General features: G+C 39.6%; 1 protein-coding gene across 6 annotated transcripts in view; it reads right to left on the bottom strand.

Moving 5' to 3' along the window:
- Window positions 1–293: 293 nt before the first annotated feature.
- LOC5568466 (multiple C2 and transmembrane domain-containing protein 1) overlaps window positions 294–25,060 on the bottom strand; it is a 215,088-nt gene continuing 190,321 nt past the window's right edge. For all 6 annotated transcript variants that reach the window (XM_021840302.1, XM_021840303.1, XM_021840301.1 and 3 more), the window contains 6 exons: window positions 14,523–14,701; window positions 14,337–14,456; window positions 14,152–14,251; window positions 13,910–14,016; window positions 2,096–2,303; window positions 294–2,033 (listed from right to left, as the gene is read on the bottom strand). In XM_021840302.1, the coding sequence (XP_021695994.1) occupies window positions 1,953–2,033; window positions 2,096–2,303; window positions 13,910–14,016; window positions 14,152–14,251; window positions 14,337–14,456; window positions 14,523–14,701 (795 nt within the window). In that variant the 3' untranslated portion in view covers window positions 294–1,952. The remainder of the gene's footprint in view (window positions 2,034–2,095; window positions 2,304–13,909; window positions 14,017–14,151; window positions 14,252–14,336; window positions 14,457–14,522; window positions 14,702–25,060) is intronic.

The following is a 25,060-nucleotide window of genomic DNA, read 5'->3' as shown; positions in this document are numbered from 1 at the left end:
GCTCGAAAATCCGTATGGCACAATTGGCAGTACAGTTTTAAGTGTTGGTGGATGCCCTAAAGGGGGAGGCACCACTGTGTGGAGTATCGAAGTTGATCATTACCCAAGATCCACCACATAATCGACATAATCTTCAGTAACGTTATTATCGTCATCGCATGGTTTCTAATTGATCTAATGTGACGCACCTCCGAATCACCTTGAACCGCTGGTTTCTCTCGTTTCAAGTGTTTCATGATTCTATAACTACATGTATCCACGGTATTTGAAGCATTATGAAACATAGATACATCTAAACTTAAACAAATTTTATTAGCTCTTTTTTTTTTTGAAAAAGGATGATTTGATCTACCATCTAATTTGATTCCGGTACCAAATTGACTCTACCTACTGGAAGTGAATGTGCGTGAATTTATTTATTCAATGAATTATGGTACGAACTTCATTATCAAAAACTTATCGGAGGAAATCAGTTCATCAATTGTAACATTAGTGTAACAAGTAAAGTGACGTGCTGTTGACCAAAAAGACAACGCAAGCATAAGGCCGACGTGAATGAAGGAATGTACCCTAACGTGCAGGTTTCGGTGATGATTGTTTGTAAACTATTTGCTTGAAATATGAATAAATATGAATTCAAACTGTCGTCGTTTCCCTCTGTCCAATGTCTAGCGCTACACTTATATTTGGTTTGCCACGTGCCGGTTTCCAATCACATATCGTTCGATTTCGTCTAAATCTTGCCTTACAAAATCGTACTTTAAATGCACATAAAAAGACAACAAGAAGATGTATATAAAAATAGAACCTTTTTAAGAGATGAATCGTTTGCATGCTTTCTTTTTTAACTACGACTAGTACAATGTTTGATTGTTAATGAGTAATGAGTTCGTGAATAAAGCACAAATACTGAACGTTACACATTAAGCGATTCGTTTGATGTTGCGTAAAAGCAGTTGATACGTTCGATGATGCCTATGCTGTATGTACAGTGCTTATGTCGAAAAGGAATACGAATTTCGTGTTGATTGGACGGACTTTGGGAGTTAATTCTGAATGAATTTGCATTCGTAGGCTTAGCTTTAGTGAAGGAAGCGAAATTTCGTTATGGGGAAGTTTTCCATATTCTAGTGAATGCTTAGCTTCTATATGACTACCAGTAGCAAAGGTGTATCCTTTCTATGCAGTTTTTTAGTATAAATGAAAATGTTAACAGATCAGGTAATGAACGTTGAATGGCTACTTTTCTCTGAGAATAAATTCATTCAAGTGGCAACAGTTAATAAAAATACACAATGGAATAAACAGTGTAGGAGAACATTGAATTAATCAATAACCAATACCTGCGATCGTGAAACTAGATATACTCTCCAGTGAACAACCGATTTATTAATTGTAGATTTTAGGTTTTACAATTAACAATAGCTCTTATCTACGTCTACCCTACAGTTGGTTTGTTTGGTTTGTAAAGGTTTGGAGAGACTGGATTGTTAAGGGTTCGATTCAGTTGCAAAAAATCTTGTTTTAAACGTACACCTTATCGCTTACCGTAGTTAGAATTAAAGAGAGATTGATAGCACTAAGCAAAAATCCGATGAGTTGTACAACGTAACAATTGATAGTTCTTCGATAACATCACCAGTAAAGGACTAGAATCGTTAAACGTGTGGTAAAAGCTTTTCTCCCATTTCTAGATTTACAATGTAGTTCGTTTTAGTGCGCGATTTATGCAGTTTTCTTCTATTAGACTAACATGATTAAAGAGATGGAAGTAGTTGAAAAATGTTACTTATAATTTTATCTAAGTACAAAAAATTTCAAAACTGTGGCTTTCTAGACAGAGAGAGAGATTCACTCAATTGTTCAGATAGCATCTAATTGTCCTTCTTGCTGATATTCAGAGCCTTTCGCAGGTTCGCCCTAAAGTATCGCTTCAGGGTGATTTGGTAGCATTACGAGGTTTTGTGTTTCTTCCTTGGATCCCGCCGAGCCATTTCCGGCGTCGAGTGGAGTGGCAGTTCCCGCCACATGATCTAAAACAAGAGATTGATTTGCGTTATTGAATGTAGAATTTAGGTAATACTGTTCAAATTACAATTTCCTCATCGTCAGGAACTCGAGACAGCAGATCGAGCACTTCGTTGTTAGGAACACTGTGTGGTCGAACGAGTCGACGGCTGAACTTGACCAAACCCCACAACAGCAGCAGCACCCGGATTGGGACGTAATGTAGCACCAGGCAGGCGATCAGTAGCAGGAATGCCGTCAGCCAACTCAGCTCGGGGACGGAGAAGTTGAATGTGCTGTAATGGGAAGATAATTTGTGCATGCATGACGCTGACGTTGACGCTGTTCTAAACTTTGCAAATTGACAGAGCTGATTTTCTTCCGAGTGTAGTTGTGTGAATCGTTCTATGGAGGAAATCCCGGATGGTATCCAAAATAATTCCTGGAGGAGCTCCGAGGAATTTCTGAAGGAAATAAGAAAAAAATCCTGGAGAGCCCATAGAGGAAATCCGGAGGAACTCTTGGTGGAGCTCCGTATGAATTCTCAGCAAAAATTCTGAAATAATTTCTGAAGTATTTTCGGAGGAATTTATAGAGAAACTCTTATTGAATTCCTGGAGAAACTGTGAAGCTTATCCTGGAGAAACTCAAAAAAAAATCATCTGAAGGAATTTCCGGAAACAAAACTATGGAGGAAATTCCCGGAGAAGTTCTTGAAAAAAAATCCCGAGGGAGAAAATCTCCGGAAAAACTTCAGGAGGAAATTTTGGAAGCATATTATTGAAGAATTCCTAGACGAAATCTCCGGAGGAGTTTGTGAAAGAAATCCCCAGAGTTGCTTCTGGAAGAAATACTCAGAGTAATTCCTAGATAAAATTCCGGAAGAATTTCTGGACAAAATCCTCGCAGGACTTGCTATTGGGATTCCCCTGAGGAATTCCTGGAGGGAATTTCCAAAGGAATGTCTGGAGAAAATTTGCGGAGGATTTTTTAATGAATTTCTGGATGAAATCCCCAGAGGAATTCTTGGCAATCACCTGAAAAATTCCTGAATAAAATCCCCGAATGAGTGTTCTTGGAAAAAAAAACTGAAGAAATATCCCGTAGAAATTCATAGAGTAAATTTCTGGAAGAAGGGATTTGTTAGTGGAAATCCTCAGAGGAAATTTTGCAGGTAATCCTCGGAGGAATTCCTGATGGAAATCCTAAACGGATTTTCTGGAGGATATTCCGGAAGGATTTTTGGACGAATTCTACGTTGAAATTTCAGACTGAAATACCCGTAGGGATTTCTGCTGGTTCATGGAGAAAAATCTAAACTGGTAAATGTAGTGTCCGGAGGGAGGAACCGGCATATGCAAAGTTAATGACTCAATCAGCCGAATTGCAACAGGAGCAATTCCAGTGCAACTTCATCGCTCGAAACACTTTACAAGACTGACGTGTCATTTGTCTCTTCCCGTTTGATTAGGTTTTCCTTGTTCCTCAAATCCTCACTGCTCACTAATCATCCTCATCTTTTATTTCATATTTCTTACTCCTCATTCCTCATTCTACACTCTTCATTCCTCACTTCTCACTCCTCCCTCCCCTCTCACTCTTCATACCTCATTCCTTTTTCTTCACTCCTCCTTCCTCATTCCTTATTACTTACTCCTCATTCCTCATTCCTCACTCCTCAATCTTTACTCCCCATTCCTAACTCCTCAATCTACAGACGTCACTCCTCATTCCTCACATCTCACTCTTCATCCCTCATTCCTCGTTCTTCACTCCCCGCTCCTCATTCCTTATTACTTACTCCTCGCTTCTCGTTTTTCACTCCTCACTACTTATACCTCATTCCTTGTTACTTACTCATCATTCCTTATTCCTCACTCTACAGACATCACTCCTCATTTTTCACACCTCACTTCCCATTCCTCATTCCTTATCTCATTTCATTTATTTGACATTCTAGATACGCACTTGATCTGCCCACCTAAGGACTGTTCATTTTATAAAGTGGACACCTTGTGCATGCTGTATCTTTTTAATTTATCAATGAAATTTCAATCGTTTTTTTGCACATCGTTCGACTAGTATTGTACAATGTTGTGAAAATAAAAATTCTCCTAAATAAATAAATTTCACACGAATATTGAAAAACGATTGAATTGGTCGATTTTTGGAGGTTATCAATATCAATGATTGTTAGAAATTAGCTGGAAAATTCGACAATTCATATTTTTTATTTTCAAAAAAGGCTTGTTCTCCGAAAGCATCATCAATCAGAAGTCTGATGGAAAAAATCAAGTTATTTTTGGAGCAACAATTTTACAGATATAATAAAATCATTTTTCCCCTATATTTTTTAGAGAAAAATATTTTAAATTTAAAAGGAAATGATATGAGTAGAATTTTTTGGTTAAAAGTAAGTCCTGGGGGAAGTGCTTATATAGTATCAATATGAAAAATAACTAACGCCTTCATAGAGTTACTTATTTAGTCCCCACGTCACATTTAAAGCACAATAGAAACACAAATGCTTTATTCTTAGAAGATCTTTCAAAGTACATCGACAATCATCAAAATTGGCAACACTACTGTAATAAAATGGATTTTATTTTCCACATATTATTTTCATAATATGTTATTCTGAGATTACCAATTGAAATATTCGGAGAAAACCGTTTACAATTTGCTGTAGATCGATAAATAAGCGTACATGATTTTAAAAGTATGAGACTTTTTAGTAAACCTACCATAAACAGTAAAATTTATACTAAAGACTGTGGTTCAAACTCACGATTTAGCTCTCGTTTATACAAATATAGTTTATTTAGTGATCCAAACTAGTTTTGAACACGCTTATTATTTTTCTCTTTTGCTGGGAGTGAAAGGATTGTGTATCAGCAAATCTGGCCATAAATGCCCGTTTCATGCCCGTTGAGGACTACCGGCCTTATGAGCGTTTTGTACATGGTAAATTTGGTGCGGGCGTGAACCTTTTTGACTGCAGCTTCTTCTGGAGGCCAGGACTTCCACTGATGATGCGCCTCCGAATTTCACGGCTAACGTTATTGTCAGCCGTCAGCAAGTATCCAAGGTAGACGAACTCGTCGACCACCTCGAACGTATCCGTCTATCGTAACACTGCTAGCATTTCTTATCTCTCATTCCTCATTTCTCAATCCTAACTTCTCACTCTTCATTCTTTATTTCTCGTTCATTACTGCTCACTCCTTACTCCATATTCGTCGCTTCTAATTCCTCTTTCCTCACTCCTCATTTCTCACTTCTGATCCCTCACTCCTCATTCCTCATTTCATATTCTTATATATTCTTATATTCTATACTTCTCACTCTTCATTCCTCATTCCTCGTTCTTCACTGCTCACTCCTCACCATTTACACCTCGCTCTTCATTTCTTAGGCCCCAAGCACAATGTGAACGGCAACGCGGCACAACGGCAAAACGGCTTGCCCATCTTGATCTACACTTTACTTATCAATCCAGTGTTGACTAAATCCTTTTCAACATTGACTTGACAAGTAGAGTGTTGCTCAAGATGGTCTTGCCGTTTTGCCGTTGTACCGCGCTGCCGCTCACATTGTGCTTGGGGCTTTACTTCTGATCCCTCACTCCGCATTCCGCACTCCTCACTCCTCATTCCACATTCTTCAATCCACATTATTCACTCCAATTTTCTTATTTTTCATTCCTCACATCTCATTCATCATTCCCTACTACTCATTCCTCACTCTTCATTCCTCATTTTTCACTCTTCACTTCTCATTACTCACTCCTTATTCCTTATTGCTCACTCCTTATTCTTCACATCTCACTCCAGCAGTTTCAGCGCAACTTCATCGCTCGAAACACTTTATTGCGCATTTCTTTCACCACTGGACTACCGCAGAAGTTTTTATAAGTGCGCGATTGCATCAAATTGAGTTGGTGTCTTCGGCGGGGTTATTCATCGCAGTCCAAAGAATAAGTGCTCTGAAGACACCAACATGATTCGATGCAATACCGCACTTTTATTCGCATTTTCGCACTTATGAAGCCGCACTTCGCAGTTCAGTAGTGAAAGAAATACACAATATAAGACTGACGTGTCATTCGTCTCTTCCTGCTTGCTTAGGTTTTCCTTGTTACTCAAACTATATGTTTTTTTTTGTTTCTTCTCTTGTACCTCCCTCAATCCCTACAGCAAACAAACGTGTATTTTTAAAGGAATATTCCACTAATTCTTCTTAGGATTCTCCAGAACTTACAGCAGGAATTCCTCCATGAATAACAATTAAAAATCTTCTAAACATTCATCCAGGAATTATTCCAGGGATCCTTCAGAAATGTTCCAGAGCAATACTTCCAAAGTGTCTTCCTGAAATTCCTTTATGAATGCCTTAAAGTATTACTCGAGAAATGCCTTAAGAGATTACTCGAGTTTTTTCTTCTCATGATTTCTTCAGAAGTCTTGCAGGAATTACTCCAGAGTTTCAGTCAGGAATCCCTTCATCTATACTTGAAGAGATTGATCTAGTGACTTCTTTGAGGTTTGTTTCAGAAATTTCTCCGATGATTCGTACTGGCATTTCTTCAAGAATTTGTAAAGAGATTTCTCTAACAGTTTCCTTTGATCTTTTGGGAAATTCTCCCAGACCTTGCTGTATGGATTCCTCCCGGATTTATGTTTCAAAGTTTCATTGAAAGATTTTAACTGTTATTTCTCTAGTTATTTTCTCCAGTTCTCCAGAATTTACCTGTAAAATATCTTCAATTTCTTCAATTATTCCACTCAAGATTCCTGAGTTGTTTAGCTATAAAAATCATAGAGATTCATACGAAAAATTCACCAGAATACCTTGAGATTTCTTTTCCATTGATATTTCATGAGCTCCAACGGAATGCATAGAAGAAGTGCGATGGAATTTTTCAAGAAATCGAGGAGGAATTCTCAGATCAACTCTGTAGAATATCCTGGAGGAACTCTGGTGTATTTAACGGAGCAAGTCTGAAGGAATTACCAAAGAAACTCCTGGAGGAACCCATGAAGAATTCCTGGAGGAGTTGCATAAGGTTTCCTGGAGGGACTCCCGAGAAATTGCTGGAGAACCCACGAAAAAAATCTGAAGGAATTACCGGTGCAGCTCCGAAGGACTTTCCGGAGGAACTTGGAAAAAAATACTGGAGGATATATGAAAACAATCCTAGAGGAACTCCGGAGAGATTCTTAGAAGAACTCCAGAGGCGATCCTGTACGAACTGTAAGGTTATTTCTGAAGAAACTCCGAAGAGATTCCTGGAGAAATTATGGAGAAAATCGGAAGTAATTCCTGGTGGAGCTTCAAAGGAACTACCGGGGAATTGTTGGAGGACCTCTGGAAGATTTCAGAGCAATTCCCGGTGGAACTCTGGAGAACTTCCGAGGAAATGCTGGATGAGCTATATGCTCGGAAAATTTTCTGGAAGAAAGGAATTCCTGGAAGAACTCCTCTGAAGGAGATTGAGAGGCGTTCTCGGAGACTCTTGAGAGATTCCTAGAGGGACATTTCTCGGAGGAACTCGGTAGTATTTCCAGGAGGAAAACTAGTAGAAATTTCGGAGTAACTCCAGCAGAATTCATAGTTGAAATCCGGAGGATTTCGGAGGAATTACTAGAGGAACTCTGAATAATTCCTGGAGAATCTAATATTCCTGGAGAAATCCAAAGAAATTCCCGGTGAGCTCCAATTCCAGGAAGAACTCTGTAGAAATTCCATGAGGAACTCTAGGACATTCTCGGAGGACATCTGAAGTAATTCCTGGAGAACCTCCGAAGGATTTGCTGGAGGAGCTGTGGAATATTTTCCAGAGAAACTCTAGAGAAATTCCTGAAGGAACTATGCAGGAAACTCTGTGGAAATTATTGGAGGATCTCCAAAATAATTCCTGTATGAACTTCGAAGAATTTCTGGAGGAACTTTGGACTATATCCGGAGGAACTCCAAAAGAATTCCCGGTGGAGCTCCGGAGAAGTTCCCAGCGAAAACTTTTTAGAGAATTCCTGGAGGAATTTCTTGAGCAAATCCTAAAGAAGTCCTGCAGAAACTCAGAAGGAATTCCTGAAAAAAAATCTTCGGATTAAATCCTGGAGGAACTCTGAAAAAAATCTTGCAGGAATGCCCGGAGTAACTCTGAAGGAATAACCCGTAGGAAGTCTAGAAGAATTACCGTCGGAGCTCTGGAGGATTTGCTGGACGACGTCTGGAGGCATTACTGGAGGAACTCTGATTTTTTTTTGTGGAGAAATACCCAGAGTAACTCTAAAGGAATTCCCGGAGGAACTCTGCAGGAATTCCTGGTGAAACTCTTAAGGAATTCTTGGAGGAATTCTGGAAAAATTTCTTAAGGAACTCAGGAAGAATTGCTGGAGGAACTACTAAGGAATTCAATGGAGAAATCCAGAAAAAAAAACCTGGATGAACGTTGGAAAAATTCCTGGAAGAACTACGGGAAATTCAAAAAGAACTATGAAGGAAATCCAAAAGAAATCCCATTGGAGAAACTTCGGAGGAAATGCTGAATAAAATCTAGAGGATTTGCTAAAAGAACACCGGAGGTATTTCTGGAGGATCTCTGGAGAAATTACCGGTAAAGCTCCGAAGGAACTCTGAAGGAATTTACGGACGAATTCCTGGAGAAACTCTGGATGAAATTCTAGAGAAACTCGAACGGTATTCCTGAAAGAACTCCGGAGCTACTCCTGGAGAAACTTCGTAGGCGTTCCTGAAAGAACTCCAGAGGCGTTTCTGGAGGAACTTCAGAGGCTTTTCTGGAAGAAATCCGGAGAAATTCGTTGGAGTAACTATACAGGAAATTCGTAGGAATTCCATATGGAGCTCCGGAGGAACTTTCCAGGAATAACTGGATGAAATCTTGATGAATCGCTAGAGGAACTCCAGAGGAATTTTTGCAAGAACTCTGCAAGAATTTCCGGTGGAAATCCGAAGGAAGTTCCGAGGAATCGCCGGATGAACTCCAGAGGAATTTGCAGAAGAATTTTTGGGAGGTTAAAAAAATCCTGGAGGAGCTCCGGAGGAATTACACGAGGAACTTTAGGAATTCCCGGAGAATCTCTTGAGAAATTTCCTGACGAATTTTGGGGGAATTCTCTGTAGAAATCTTAGAAAATTTCCGAAGTAACTCCAGTAGAATTCCTGATGCAATCCCAAAGGATTTCTGAGGAATCATTTGAGGAAGTCTGAAGAATTATTAGAGATATTTCGAAAAATATCCAGGAGGAACTGTGCAGGAAATCCGAAGAAATTCCCGGTACAGCTCCAGAAAAATCCTAGAGTAAATCGGATGGAATTCCCGGAGGAACTCCGTAAAAAAATCATGGAAAACACGAGGAGCTCTGAATAACTTCTTAGAGAACCTAGAAAGGAATTTCTGCGGAGACTCCAAAAGAATTGCTGGAGGAAGTGCTAAAAAATTTTAAGAGCAACTCCGGATTAATTCCTGAGGAAACTATTGAGGAAAATTCGGAGGAACTCTAAAGAATATCTTGGTAGGTCTCCGAAGAAATTCTCGGAGGAGCTCCCAAGGAATTACCGTCTTAACAACGGTAAAATTCTTGGAGAAACTCTAAAGGCATTTCCGTCCGAAGGAATTTCCAGCAAAAATCTGAAATAACTGTGAAGGATTTCCTGGAGAAACTCCGAAGCCAATCCTGGAGAAAATCTCAAGAAATTCATGGAGGATTACCCGAAGCAAATTTGAAGCAGTTCCGGAGAAACTTTGGAGGAATTCTTGTAAAAAAATCCCGGAGGATTTTCTGAAGGAAATCCTTGGATGTATTCCTTGTGGAAAACTCAAAGGAGTTTCTGGGAGAAATTCCCGGAGGAATAGTTGGAGCAAATTCGCGGAAGAATTTCTGGAGGATATTTTCAGAGCCATTTCTGGAGGAATGCCTAGACGAAATTCCCGGAGTTTCTGGAGCAAATCATCGGAGTTTCTGGAGCAAATCATCGGACCAATTCCTGGACGAAAGCCCCGGAGGAATTGCTATTCGAATTCTCTGAGGATCCCTGAAGGAAATCCCTGGAGGAATTCCTTGTGAAAAGGTAAAAGGAGTTCTTGGGGGAAATCTCCAGAGAAATACTTGAAAAAAATCACTGGAGGAATTTCTGGACAAAATACCCGGAGGAATTCCTGAAAGAAACCCCGGAGGAATTCCTGAAGGAAATCCCTGGATTATTTCTTGGAGTAAATTGCCAAAGGAGTCTCTGGAAATTCTCGGATGGATCTCCGGAAGAAATTGCTACTGAAAATCTCCTGAGGAATTCATGGACAAAATTTCCGGAGGAGTTCTTACGATATCCCTCGGAGAAATTCTGGGAGAAATCTACGGATAAATTCCTGGAGTAAATCTCTAAAGAAATTCTTGGAGGAAATTGCCGGATAAATTCCTGGACGAAATCCTCGCAGGAGTTGACCCTAAGGAATTCCTGGAGGAAATCCACGGATAAATTATCATTTTCATTTTCATTTTGCAGCGTTTGGTGGGGCAATGAGAGCGCAAGTCAGTCCAAAGCCGGGGTAAGGGATAGGTAATGGCCGTAATAGTCTATGCGGACCACTTGAACACCATCGGAAAGGATAAGAAGGGTTGGGGTAGGGTATAGGGAATGGAGAAGACTTGACACAATAATGCTATTAATGCTGCAAAATGTAAATGTGCTGAAAGCAATTTAATTTGAGTTTTGAAGTTTGATTTGACTTATTAAAATTCCAAATAGATCGGCCATTGTACAAGTAAGAAAGAATATGCTGATCGCTTTCTAGAAATTTTATAAACAACAAAATAATAACAATATGAAAGTGATGCTAAGGGCTGCTGATGGCACAATGCGACGCTTTAGGAGATTTTGATACTGAATGAACATTACTATACAGAGCGCAATTTAATCGATGGTGATAACTTTACAAACTTTATCTGTTTTTACACTGATTGACGATGCTGATTTATATAAAAATATTTAAAAAATATTTGATATTAGTTCATTTGTTTGTGTGATCTAGGTGTTAATAATGGAAAAATTTTACATACCCTTGATGAAATACTTCCCTGACCAGAAATATTATATTTTGAGCGCCCTTTTCGAAGCTATTCTATCCAGGTATCCATGTACTGCTTTCAATCCTGAAATTATTCTTATTGTGCATGCTCATGCATTATATTAGCGATGCTCATAATCATGCAACAGATAAGAAGGAGAGAAAAAGAGAATATAGGAACAGTGATTAGTAATGAGTTAATTATGTAGTTTTGTTAGAATTATAAACAATTAAACAGCAGTAATGAAAATAAAAAATAACTTATAAAATTACTTTGCAGCATAGCTGAGCCTTTCGGAACGTAAGACCGATGTATAAAAATAATTTGTTTCGAAATTGTCCGCGTGGTCTTCTAGTGCCCCTATTAGATCAGAATCAGTCATAGACATACATATCGAATGCTCGCCATGACCCTATGACCAACATTTGTATATGTATAGACTTAGCTGATGTGGCTTTTCTAATAGGTAGTTCTTTCACTCATTGATTGTCTTCAAAACCTTGTCAAGTATAGAAAATTGATTTTATTTCATTTATTACTACATTAAAGCTACATTGTACTTATTAAGTATTAGGTATTATTTTATGTTTTTATCACTATAGATATTATCAAGGCCAGAATTCCCAGTGAGTGAAGAATTTTATAGTACTAGAACACCATAGAAGATCGCTTAACATTACCTAATCATGAAACGGCTTTTTGCTCTATTATTTTAGGTAGATGCTGTTGATCTCCCTTTGCTCCTATCCGCAACCCGGTGCACGCGCCCTGTTGGTTTTCGAAAACCTCGTAGAAGATTACAAACCGTCAATGGCATTCCCAATTACTACCCCACATTGCACATTCAAGGGTCTGATTGTGCTCCTAACCCACCCTCAGTCTGTAATCTTCTCGCCAGTTTGAAATTATATTTTCCCGAAGTGAAAGTAATTTTGATGAGTGATAGCGTAGCAGCCCAACTGCATAGTACAGTAGTTTAACCAGAATCTTTAGGTCAGAAGATAAAATCTAAATTTTGTAATAAAAAGGTTGCCATTGCTTTGAAATTTACCCAACATCTAATCAAAACTACTAACAACAGCGATCAATTATCAAAATTCATCGCTCCCTGGAAAATATAATCCCAAGCCCAGGGAGGAAATCCACGGATAAATTATCTTAGATAATTTCCGAAGGGGATAATTTAGGGGCCCAGATAGCCGTAGCGGTAAACGCGCAGCTATTCAGCAAGACCAAGCTGAGGGTCGTGGGTTCGAATCCCACCGGTCGAGGAACTTTTCGGGTTGGAAATTTTCTCGACTCCCCAGGGCATAGAGTATCTTCGTACCTGCCACACGATATACACATGCAAAAATGGTCAATTGGCATAGAAAGCTCTTAGTTAATAACTGTGGAAGTGCTTATAAGAACACTAAGCTGAGAAGCAGGCTTTGTCCCAGTTGGGACGTAACGCCAGAAAGAAGAAGAAGAATTTCCGAAGGAATGCCTGGAGAAAATCCGCGCAGGATTTTTCAATGAATCAAAGCCCCAAGAAAAGTTCCTGGATGAAATCATCGGAGGGATCCCTGGAGGTAAAACCCTGAAAGAGTTCCTAGAGAAAGTACCCGGAGACGTTCTTGGAGGAAACATCAAACTCTGGAATAATTTTGGAGCAAAACTCAGGAGGGATGCTTGGAGGAAATTCCAAGAGGAGTTCCTGAATAAAATCCACGGAGGAGTTCCTGGTGAAAATCCTAAGAGAATTTTCTGGACAGAATACACGGAGTAATTTGTGATGGAACATCCCTGGAGGAATTCTTTGAGGAATCTTCGGAATGTATTACCGTAGAAATTCGTGGTGGACTTCTTGGGCAAATTCCTGAAGGAATTCCTAATGGATTTCCCGGAGAAATAACCTTGAAGTTTCCTCTAAAAATTCGAACATTGGGGAAATATGAACAGGTTTTCAAGAGAGATGTTGATAAATTCTCCAGGAATTTGTTCAGGGACACATTTTTCCAGTGATGTATTCAAGCCTTCCTTCATGGATTTCTTCAGGAAATCTTCATTCATTTTTAAATCGTTGCTGAATTTCATTCAGTGATTTTTTCAAGACATTTTCTAAATAAAGATGTATGATTTTTTGTCTTCAAGGAAAACATATATGGGTTTTGGAAATTCACTAAGGAATCCTTATTGTTTCTAGGTGGAACAATTTTTTTATTGTTATCCACCAACATCTCTTATGTTTTCTTTGTAAATTTTTTCAAGACTCTAGCAGCAATTTCACCAATGTTCATAAAAATTTCTTCAGGGGTTCTTTAATGAATGCTTTCTAATATTCCCCTTGAAAGTTCTCCATGAACTCATACTGCATGAGCCCCTTCAATACACTATATATGAATTTCCCTAAATCCTCTCTACCTCTTTAGAGCATGACGTAGTTTATAGATCGACCCTAGATTAACTACTGGAGTAAACCTTGATATATTTTTGGAGGAAGTTAAAGTAGAATCCCTGAAATAATTCCTGAAGAAGCCTTGGGAGGAAAAACCCCCGAATATTGTCTTACGTAATTAATGGACCGCCCCTTGAATTAATCTCAGTTGGGACTAAATGTCCAAATGAAGGAGAAAAGTCAGGTCCACAGTGATGCTGTATTAAACTTGCTACGACGGGTGGTCACGTTTTCGTTCATGAGAAGAAAATGAAACAAAGCTTCTGAGAGCAACAGTGATACGCTTCCCCAGGGGCACTTTCATTAGATAGTTTTAACAACCTTTCGAAGTCACATACACAGCCCATCCGTACGAAAAAAAAAAACAGAAACTTACTTCTTAACGCTTTCCCCCAGAGACGCCAGATAACCGATGGTGTTCTGTACACTCTGCGACACTTCCTGTATCGCTTGCAGTCTTTCCTTTATGGTTTTCTTTTCCTCCTACAACAAGAGAAAATTCGATTAAGGCATTGAATGGGATCTTTTTTGCACCTTAAACTTTTTAAAACTTTTGTGTTAGTTTCCATCTCCTTTCTCTTCTTAAAACGAGCTCATCACTAGTTCACCCCTGCTTACCTTCTCCTTGTCGTCATCGTCCTCGTCATCGCTGGCCACATCGTACTCATCCGTAGTGGACGGCGAAGATGCACCCGTTAGCCATCGTATTAGCCAGTTTCTGTTCGAAAGAAAGTTAAATTACTAATGACATACTTCTTCATCATGGGTGATGATCAATAAATAACGTATGGAATAGAGATTACTTTAGCAAGTACAGAAGCGCTGCGGCCGGGATGGTGGAAATGTCGAACCAAATACATCCGCAAATCCATAAGACTAGAGCTATGAACGACCGAAACGGCGATTCCCACTCGAAGCAACTCCTACAAATAGAAGAAAACCAAGCTTTACTATGCCGATCGAACAGCCTCACGTTTCCCGATACTTACTGAACAAATTGTCCTACTTCTATAAAATACATAATCACGGCTTTCAGTCTCGTAACGTTCCTCAGGAACAGCTGACGCTTGAACTTCGCTTCCTGCTGGACGAGTTTCTCCTCCTTCGGTTCCAGGACTCGAAGCGCCGCCCGCACCTTACTCCACACCACAGTCATCTCCAGGAGAATCTGGGAAATGGAATTAAATGAATGCCATTAGACGATAGCCCGTTCGGTATGCCTAAGGAGGGGGAAAAGCTTGTGCAAATGTAACGAAGAGATGGAAATGCCATCGGACAATGGGCATTCAGCGCAGCGGTTATTCCTGTTTGCAGTTGCTGCCTCTGCTGCTGCATACAGAATTCAGAGAACGTCTTGTCGGAAATGGGTATCATAAATAGACGGATAAATGCGGGTTTCATTGGAGAACCAGGGCAACGGAATGATTTTCAAATGAGTTCAAACATTGCAAGGAAGCTGGTATTCATCGATTTTGTAGAATTGAATTGTTTAAGTCTTCTTTGACCTTTTTTATAATTTTCAAAAGCACAAAGCTAAGTAGTGCTCATTTTAATGAGGACTTTAAATTTACACGCATAACCATAATTTAGCTAACCAACGCGTTACCATATTTAAACTAACTAATAAGATTTAAACCCAAACAGGCTCTATAATATACTGCCTTCCTAATTTTGAGATCAACAATTATTGTTCAAAAATTGCTTCGAGTAAAAGCAGTTGGATTAGTTCATTTATTAAGTTAACATCCAAAAAGATCCATCCTCGGTTCTGCCCCACGCTCGCCAAATCGATACGCACTTGATCTGCCCACCTTGCTCGCTACGCTCCACACCTCCTTGTACAAACAGAATCCGAAACGACCAACAACTTTGCTGGGTTGCTGGCCGACATTCTTGAAACATGCCCTGTCCACCGTATCCTTTGAGCTTTAGCCATCTTCTGGATACTGGGTTCGCCGTAGAGTTGGGTGAGCTCGTGGTTCATCCTTCGCCACCACACACCGTATTCCTGCACACTTCCAAAGATCGTCCTAAGCACCCGGCGTCGGGAACCCCAAGAGTTATTGTCAGCCGTCAGCAAGGATGCAAGGTAGACGAACTCGTCGACCACGTCGAACGTATCCACGTCTATCATAACACTGCTACCTAGTTGTTTCCTGTCGCGCTCGGCTCCACCTACTAGCATGTCCTTTGTTTTGACCGCATTTACCACCAATCCAAATTTTGCTGGCTCGCGTTTCAGGCGGGTGTACAGGTCTGCCACCTTTCCAGATGTTCAGCCTTCAATATTTATAGGGATCATCCAAAAATGACGTCCATCATTAGGGGGAGGGGGGGGTCTACGAAAGTGTGACAGTACGTGTAGAAGGTATTGGAAAAAGCGTGACAGAGGGGGGAGGGGGGGTCTAGAAATCTCAAAAAACGATGGACGTCATATTTGAATCGTCCCATATCATCCACGAAGCAAACAAATTGAACGGATCCCGTGTTCTGATTTTAAGTGGATCCTCGTACCCTGGTTGTTAAGCCCGGCTCTCCGTATAACAACTTCTACCGCGATATTGAGCAGCACGCACAAAAGTCCATCGCCTTGTTGTAGTCCCCGACGGGATCCAAACGAACTGGAATGTTCTCCTGAAACATTTACACAATTTTGCACACCTTCCATCATCGTTCTTATCAGTCTCGTTAGCTCCCCGGGAAACCTATTCTCGTCCATAATTTTCTATAGCTCTACGCGGTCAATACTATCGTATGCCGCCTTGAAATCGATGAAATGGTGATGCGTTGGGACCTGGTATTCACGACATTTTTGGAGGATTTGCCGTACAGTAAACATCTGGTCCGTTGTCGATCGGTCGTCAACGAAGCCGGTTTGATAACTTCCCACGAACTCGTTCACTACAGATGGCAGACGACGGAAAATGATTCGGGATAATACTTTGTAGGCCGCATTCATGGTGATTGTTTTCACTCCTCCGGTAGCTGTTCTGTTTCCAAGATTGTGTCTATCAGCCGGTGCAAACAAATGGTCAGCGGGCCCATCTTTATAAGTTCAGCTTCCATACCATCTTTACCAGCAGCTTTATTGTTCTTGAACTGGTCCTTAACCACCCTCAAAGTTGGGGCTGGTTGGTTCCCATCGCCCGCAGTGCTGACGAAGGCATTTCCTCCATTGTCTCGACCATCATTACCTGTGCTCTCAACACCATTCAGGTGTTCATCGTAGTGCTGCTTCCACCTTTCTATAACCTCACGCTCGTCCATTAAGATGCTCCTATCCTTATCCCAGCGCATCTCGGCTCGTGACACGAAATCTTTGCGGGATGCGTTGAGCTTCTGATAAAACCTACGCGTTTCTTGAGACCGGCACAGCTGTACCATTTCCTCGCACTCCGTCTCCTCCAGGAGGCGTTTTTCCTCCCGAAAGAGGCGGGTCTGCTGTAGCCGTTTCCGTCTATAAAGTTCCACGTTCTACCGGGTCCCTTGCTGCAGCATGACCGCCCGCACTGCATTCTTCTCTCCAGAATCTGCTTACATTCCTCGTCGAACAGTTCTTTTTAGTCCTCTTTAGGTTCCGCTTGACAATAGCCCAATATTTCTCAATTAGGCAGAGTTCTGGCGTGTTGGGAGGGTTCTTGTCCTTGGGAATCACCTGCACGTTGTTGTCGGCGTACCACTCCATGACTTTTTTACCGAACAACCGTGTTTCTTCAGGAAAGGCAGCAAACGTTTATTCAAACACTCTTTTACGTAAATTTCTTGGTTCACAGTCCCGGTTGCTATGAAAATGCTGCTTTCAAGCCACAGACAGTGTTGCCACATTTGTGTTATTGCTTAATTTTTTTTATCTTGAGTCTACCTTCAAAAATCATGGTAAAAATGTGCGTCGCGCAAAAATCTAAAATTTTAATTTTCTAGGTCCACAAGAACCTTTTCCAACGTTTTATGGCTGTTCTTGACATGTCAAAAATTTTAAATTTTCAATTATTGTACTGAAAGTAAGTTAAAGATGAACAATTGTTCCTAAATAATAAAAATACTTAATTATTTTAGGATAATTAAAGGGAGTACTGTATTTTCTGCTGTATATCTTCTAAAATCGTGTGCTAAAATTGTGTAATTTTACGATATTTATTTCGTCGTTTAATCTTAAAAAATCTGTGATTTGTGGTCACAGATATCTGTAGGCAAGAACATATACAGGGGGACAGTCTTGGGAACTGTGACCACAATTCACCACAGTTCATCGATTCTGCCATTCCACCAAAACACAAATCAGCAGCAGCATCAATACCATCAGGCGTTGCGCTGCCAACGGTTCACACACTGCTTGACTGTTTTTGTCTCTCCACTATGACCATTTTCGGGCAGCCATTCCAAGCTGAATGATTGAAAAAAGTGTTAAATCATTCAATCGCTAATATTTCGCTTGTGTCTTCAACTAATTGAAATCTATTAGCTCTAACAGAAAGACCACAATCATTCCGTTACGATACATATAAACAAGTTCAATTTCATACTGCCTTTATCGAGCAAAAATGCAAAACCCCGAAAACCGCAAAAATCGTGTCACCACTGTGCTCGAGTCATTTCGCATTCGGGGTTGAAAAACGTTAGGAAGAAGAAGATTACATATTTTGAAGAGCCGTGACATTTTTTGTTTTGAACCGTCATGGTTTGCTTTGGATTTTGATGGTCGTGTAGAAAGATGTAAATGTAGAGGCGGTAAATGTTTGCTCCAGTACTTTTCTCATCCCTGACAGGGGGTTGTCAAAATAACTGGGACAGGCAAAAATTGGGCCAACTTTGGAATGCTGTAACTTTGACAAAAATTGACCGATTTCAATTCTTTAAGAAGTAATGGACGGGTCAACTAATCTAGTTTTGAGGTGCATCCACGGAGATGAACTATGACCACCGGATACCGGTGATAATCCGGATTTCCGGAAGCATGTCTTATGCAGTAAAATTATGACGTGTTTTTAGCAAAGGTCTCGGCTAAAAAATCAAAACTTTACTACACATGAAGATAGAAGATCTAATTCTGAAGCGATTGGTGCGCCAAGTATTAATATTGGTCCAGAAACAACCAATATATGGCCATTTCCCCGGAATCGGTGCCGGTAGTGGATCCGAATTGGGATCAAACAATTTATTCACTCAAAATATGTCGCGCAATATTGTTTTCTCCCTAGCTTATCATAAAATACCCTATTATAAGTTGAAAATGAGTCTTGTACAGATTTGGCCACTCATGGCGCCGCCCAGTGCCCCGGGGGAACCTTGCATAGGGGACATTTCGATTTTGACACCAAAGCATATCATGCGACGGCTCATTCTTCATGTCTTGTCGTAAATAGGGCAACTGTAGACTCAAAATGGATAGTTGACTACAGTGACTACTTCCGGGACCACCGGATGTCCCCGAGGGAACCTATAATTAGGGACAATTGAAATTGAACTCCAATACATATCGTGCGACAGTTCATTTTTCATGTCTCGTGCTAAATAGGGCTATTGTAGACCTTAAGTGGATGTTTGACTACAGTGGCCACTTTTGTGACCACCGCATATCCCTGAGGGAGGCTGTGATGTCCCCAATGACAGATTCCTCCGGGAAATTCCGGTGGTCCCAGAAGTGATAGGTTCCTTAGGGAACTATAGGAGGTCCCCAAAGTGGCCATTCTAGTTAAATATCCATTTTCGGTCTAAAGTTGACCTATTCATGACTAAACATGAAGAATGAGCCGTTGCACGATGAGTATTGGAGCTCAATTCCAATTGTCCCTAATCATAGGTTCCCTAGGGGACACCCGGTAGTCCCAAAAGTGGCCAATTCAATTAAATTCCCATTTTGAGTCTACAGTTATTTTATTTACGACAAGGCATGAAGAAAGAGCCGTCGCATGATATGTTTTGGTGTAAAAACAGAAATGTCCCCAATGACAAGTTCCTCCGGGAAATACCGGTAGTCCCAAAATTGGCCACTGTAGTCAATTATCCATTTTAGGTCTACAATAGCCCTATTTAGCACGAGACATGAAAAATGAACTGTCGCACGATATGTATTGGAGTTCAATTTCAATTGTCCCTAATTATAGGTTCCCTCGGGGACATCCGGTGGTCCCGGAAGTAGTCACTGTAGTCAACTATCCATTTTGAGTCTACAGTTGCCCTATTTACGACAAGACATGAAGAATGAGCCGTTGCACAATATGCTTTGGTGTCAAAATCGACATGTCCCCTATGCAAGGTTCCCTCGGGGCACTGGGCGGCGCCATGAGTGGCCAAATCAGTACAAGACTCATTTTCAACTTATAATATGGTATTTTATGATAAGCTAGGGAGAAAACAATATTGCGCGACATATTTTGAGTGAATAAATTGTTTGATCCCAATTCGGATCCACTACCGGCACCGATTCCGGGGAAATGACCATATATTTGTTGTTTCTGGACCAATATTAATACTTGGCGCACCAATCGCTTCAGAATTAGATCTTCTATCTTCATGTGTTGTAAAATTTTGATTTTTTAGCCGAGACCTTTGCTAAAAACACGTCATAATTTTACTGCATAAGACATGCTTCCGGAAATCCGGATTATCACCGGTATCCGGTGGTCATGGTTCATCTCCGTGGATGCACCTCAAAACTAGATTAGTTGACCCGTCCATTACTTCTTAAAGAATTGAAATCGGTCAATTTTTGTCAAAGTTACAGCATTCCAAAGTTGGCCCAATTTTTGCCTGTCCCAGTTATTTTGACAACCCCCTGTATATCAAATATTCCATCATTTGCGATACTGTGCGGTGCAAAAAAAGGGGGGAGGGCTTCCTGCAAATCTTATTACAACTCTTCATATTGGTCTTAACGTTTAAAACATTATATGGTACATGAACGCTGTCCTGAATATAAAACACTGTGTCGGTTTATTGATCAGATTAGATTTTTAAATAAAAAATGCAAAAAGTTCAAGTATATTTTAAAAATGACCTGGGGCAGACACGAACATTCTGAAAACGCCATTATTTTTATTTATTTTTATATTGTCAAGCCCGGGTTGTCCGGTCTCTGTGCATTCAGGTCGACTTTTTTTGTCGAACAGTGTAATAGGTAAATATAAGGCTCAAGACTACTCCTTCAAATGAAGCCTATTGAGTTAAAATCGGCTATGATTTCGTTGAGATACAGCTGTTTGAAGTGAATCATAGTTGATGAATTTTAAACAGTCCAGTTTTGCTGACTTTCCCGCACTTACGATGCTGCCAACAATCAAAAACAAAACAGATCAATCTCAAATTTTTAGAAATCGTCATTCTACGGCATAGACGTCCACAGAAAATATTAACAAGTGATTTTGAGAACATGAATTTTTGAGGTTCTGTGCGGCCATGCGTCATTGTGCGCTGCACTTCTTGCTTGGACGGCATTTTGACAACTGAGGAGTGTATTTCAAAATCATAACAGGAGCAACATTCTACACGTACACATTTAAAATAACGAGTGTTCAGGTCTTTTAAATGCAAAATTGAAAGAAATACGTCAAGTCGAAATTGACCAAAACTTGACCGTATCACCTTTTGTTCAAGATATTTTATAGCTGAACTAGTTCTAAGTACATCTGTTGTGTTTTAATTTGCTCAATATTGCAGTGGAATTCTAAGCTTCGAAAAGTTCTTTTGTTGGTTCTATTCTCTTGGCACCGTCCAGAATTTAGCAGCGCACAACACTTGCACTTGCAGTAGTTTCGGTAGTCAAAACTGTACAACTAACCAGTTGATTTAAAGTCACTTTATTTTATTACCGAACCTTAAAACATGCACTTTATTCTTATCACTAACTTACTTAATTGATTGCCTCAATTGCTAGTTCACAAACAGTTAAAGATCTTCACACAGGACGTTCCAAACAACGCTATGGACATCGATCGTTGAACGACGGCGACGTAGATTGCCGCCGTTAAGGTGAAGATGAATCGAAGCTAAACTTTAAATTTTCAAGAGCACAAATCTGGCGAACCGTGCACCGGTTTGAGCTGAAAACTTAATCGGTTGGTCACCACCAGCTAGTGACCAATCGATAAGGTTTTCAGCTTGAACAGATGTTTGGTTCTCAAGATTTTTGTTCTTGAAAATTAGAGGTTTGGCTTAGATTTTTCTTCACCTTAAGAATATTGGTACACGCCCGATCGCGACGAATGGTCTGTTACTCCGGTTAGGGTGTTTGTTCGTAGCTCACGATGATCCCTCTAGCATCCATAGATGGTTGTTCTTTGCGCGGTGAGTGCCTTCGTTGGTGGTGGATCGTTGGCCAGCCATAGACAACAGGACATGATATCCAACATGTTGTATTCACTTAGTTTTCAAAACGATTCTTGGCGAAACAAATCATTCTTCAAAATATAACAGTCTTTTACTGCCCATAACTGCATATTTGTAACATTCGACAAAAGTAGGCATTGAGTAAATGGGATACAAAGTTTGCATTTTACTGCAGTATGGGAGGAAACTAGAATTTCAAAAAATCACTGAGAATTCAAAAGTGCTTATTTGATGCTGAAATTTTGAACAACTCATATCGCATATGGGGTGAGCAGTCAGAAAATAATTCTGATAGAAATTTCGTTGGTACTGCATTATGAGGCTCATGTATAATCTCAATTGTGACTGTTTTGCGGTTACAATTGCCAATGTGACAAAACAACTTGGTATTTTTTTCGAATTTTTTAGAACAATCTCACAGATTTCAGTAAGTTGATCGAAAGTATTTGTCATTAGATGACTCTCCCCGGTATCAACTCGAAATTTTCAAAAATGTCGAATGTAACTGATATGCAGTTATGGGCAGTTTAGTGTTCAGAGTTGCAAGAAATTCTTCTATTTATAAATGATGAACTCCATTTACTCATGTCTAGGTACAATGGAAATTCGCGGAAGCCATTTCACGGGATTTCCTAATTTTCGCGTCGAATATCAAAGTCAGCGGATTTTGAAGCTTCCGCGAATTTTCATTGTACCTAGACATGAGCAAATAGAGTGCATCATTTATAAATAGAAGATTTTCTTGCAACTCTAAACACTAAAAGAGCTGCAAAATCAGTTAAATTTTGAGATTTTGAATGACAATTACTGTCAATTATGCTTATAAAAATGGTTTATCATATTAAAAATTAAAAATCCATCATAAATTTTCTAATCTTTTATTTGAACTTAAATACCTTAAATAAAAACAAAAGTCATTGAAATGCTGCGAAATTCACTCATATAAGATGTTTTCACTGAAAACATCCTTTTTGTGTAAAATATAGGAAAGCGACAAAGCCGCGAAATTGTGGTGCTGTCACCCGCGCTTTAGTCACTCGCTAAATTTTAAGAATTTTGTCGCGAATTTCCATTTCCGTACGGTCATGCTCAAACACCAAGGAAAAGTTGGAAGACCATAACTTCAAATATATTTGCCTGATTAACAATCATATGATTAAATGATATGCTTTCTTGCGTTACTTACAATTTTATAATTTCTGGAAACATAAATATAATATTTGTAAGAAAAAGCTCCAAAAGGCAAACCTTCGTTTTACAGACTATATTCATTCCATCATTTTATGAACTAATTAAATTTATGAACTCCTAACCAGGGTTGTTAACGTTAATCAATGATAAACGCCGTTAAAGTTGATTGTGCTCTGGATCAACGTCAACGTCGTTGCGTTAATTTTCATGGTTGTTAGCGTCAACGTTAACGTGTTTGCGTTGAATCAACGTCAACGATCACCGCTAACCCAAGCGTTGATTTTATGTTTCATACAGATTCTTTGAGAAAGTTTCGAAACTTCAATAAACAACACGTTTCTATGCTGACGCCCCGTATCCATGGAAAATTGATTAAAAAAAATCTAAGTTCACTGTGCAGATCAATTTTGGTCAGCCTCTTTGAACGTCAGTTTGTGATTGCTTGGGAGAACTTTTACAAATTGCAAAGATTTTCCTAGCAATATTGTATCCGTCTTAAGACCTCTCGCTGCCCAGCAATCCACAACAATGGGCTGAAATCGTTGCCAGAAAGCGGCTTTCTTTGCCTCCAGCCAGCACACGGTGTCCTTTTTTTACTAATCCAAAAACCAAATGTTTCTGAGTGACCGCCTCCAGGATTCTCATTTTCAAATACAAGTTGCCATAATACCCTAAGTTAGGGTCCCTAACATACCATAGCAGACAAAAGTTTTCATTGCAATCGAAAGTGGCAATGGTCGTAGAGCAAATTTTCCCACTTCCGAGATTGTGGAGCTCTATTATAAACAGCATTTTCCATCAAATCTGACTAAGAGAAAGTCAGTTATCATTCCATAAAACCTGCAATGAGATCAAGCTTTTTTTGCTTCGTTTGTGAGCATGGCATGTTTCAGTGTCTCGGTTATTTTTTTCGGATCTTCAAATCGTTAACGTTAGAAATAACGAAGTCGTTGACGTTGAATTAACGCTGTACGTTAACGTTATCGTTAAATTGTTTTTCAACGCAATCAACGCAAGCTTCGTTAATCGTTACAGGTCCACGTCAGCGAATTAACGAAACAGCGTTAATCGTTGATTAACGTTAACAACCCTGCTCCTAACATAGTTTGCAACTTGAGGTTACAAATGTATACTTGATGGCAATGCCGTGCACTTCCGTTAATTTGAACGATACTTTATGCAAACCATCGGGGCTCATTTTTAATTTTAACTTTTAGTCACACTAAAATCATATTTCTGTAACCGGTTGGCTCCAATTTTTAGATTTTTGTGTTTGTATGCGTTCATGTATTAGAGAAAATTCACATTTTTAGACATAAACACAGTAGGTTACACGGAAGCGAGAACCCTCCGTACCGCTGTAATGAAATCCGCATACATTGCTGAAGGGCATTCTACATCTCGCACAAAAATGGTGCAAAGGCAGAATCAGCAGAAATTATAGCAAACTGCTGGGCGCTGCCATCTTTCAAAATACGCTGTTGGGCAGAGTTTAGTCATGTGTCCGTGTGAAAAGACCATTTATATCAGTGCAGTGCAAATAGTGAAATTACCAATTGGCAAAGTAATCCTTATAGGGTAATAAACATGATAAACCGAGTTGTGTCTAGTTGGGACAGTGTACCACATCAACCAATGTCTGTCATACCTCAATTGTGAAAGGATACTTGATTAGCACCAATTAAAATATACCCCAATTTTCATAAAGCAGTGGGTAAAATGGTATACAGACGAAAAAAAAACTAAATGAGTCCGTAAGGATAGAATTATTTAGCTTGTGAATCTGAAGACTTGTATTCAAAGGAGCTGTTATATAATTTTAAACGTTCGTTTAAATTTATAGAAATTATTTTCATAGGATTATGGGTATTAATTTTGCTCATAAACATTCGAGAGATCTTAAGACCTGTGCTCCTAAAAGTTATATATAAATAGCCGTTGAATTCGAATCTTGGTAGAACTTAACTGAATGAGCCTATTTTGGTATTATTATTGCTCGAAATATTCTGAA

This window comes from Aedes aegypti, chromosome 2 (genome assembly GCF_002204515.2).
Source record: "Aedes aegypti strain LVP_AGWG chromosome 2, AaegL5.0 Primary Assembly, whole genome shotgun sequence".
Taxonomy (NCBI): Eukaryota; Metazoa; Arthropoda; class Insecta; order Diptera; family Culicidae; genus Aedes; species Aedes aegypti.
This window is presented reverse-complemented; position numbering and strand designations above follow the sequence as displayed.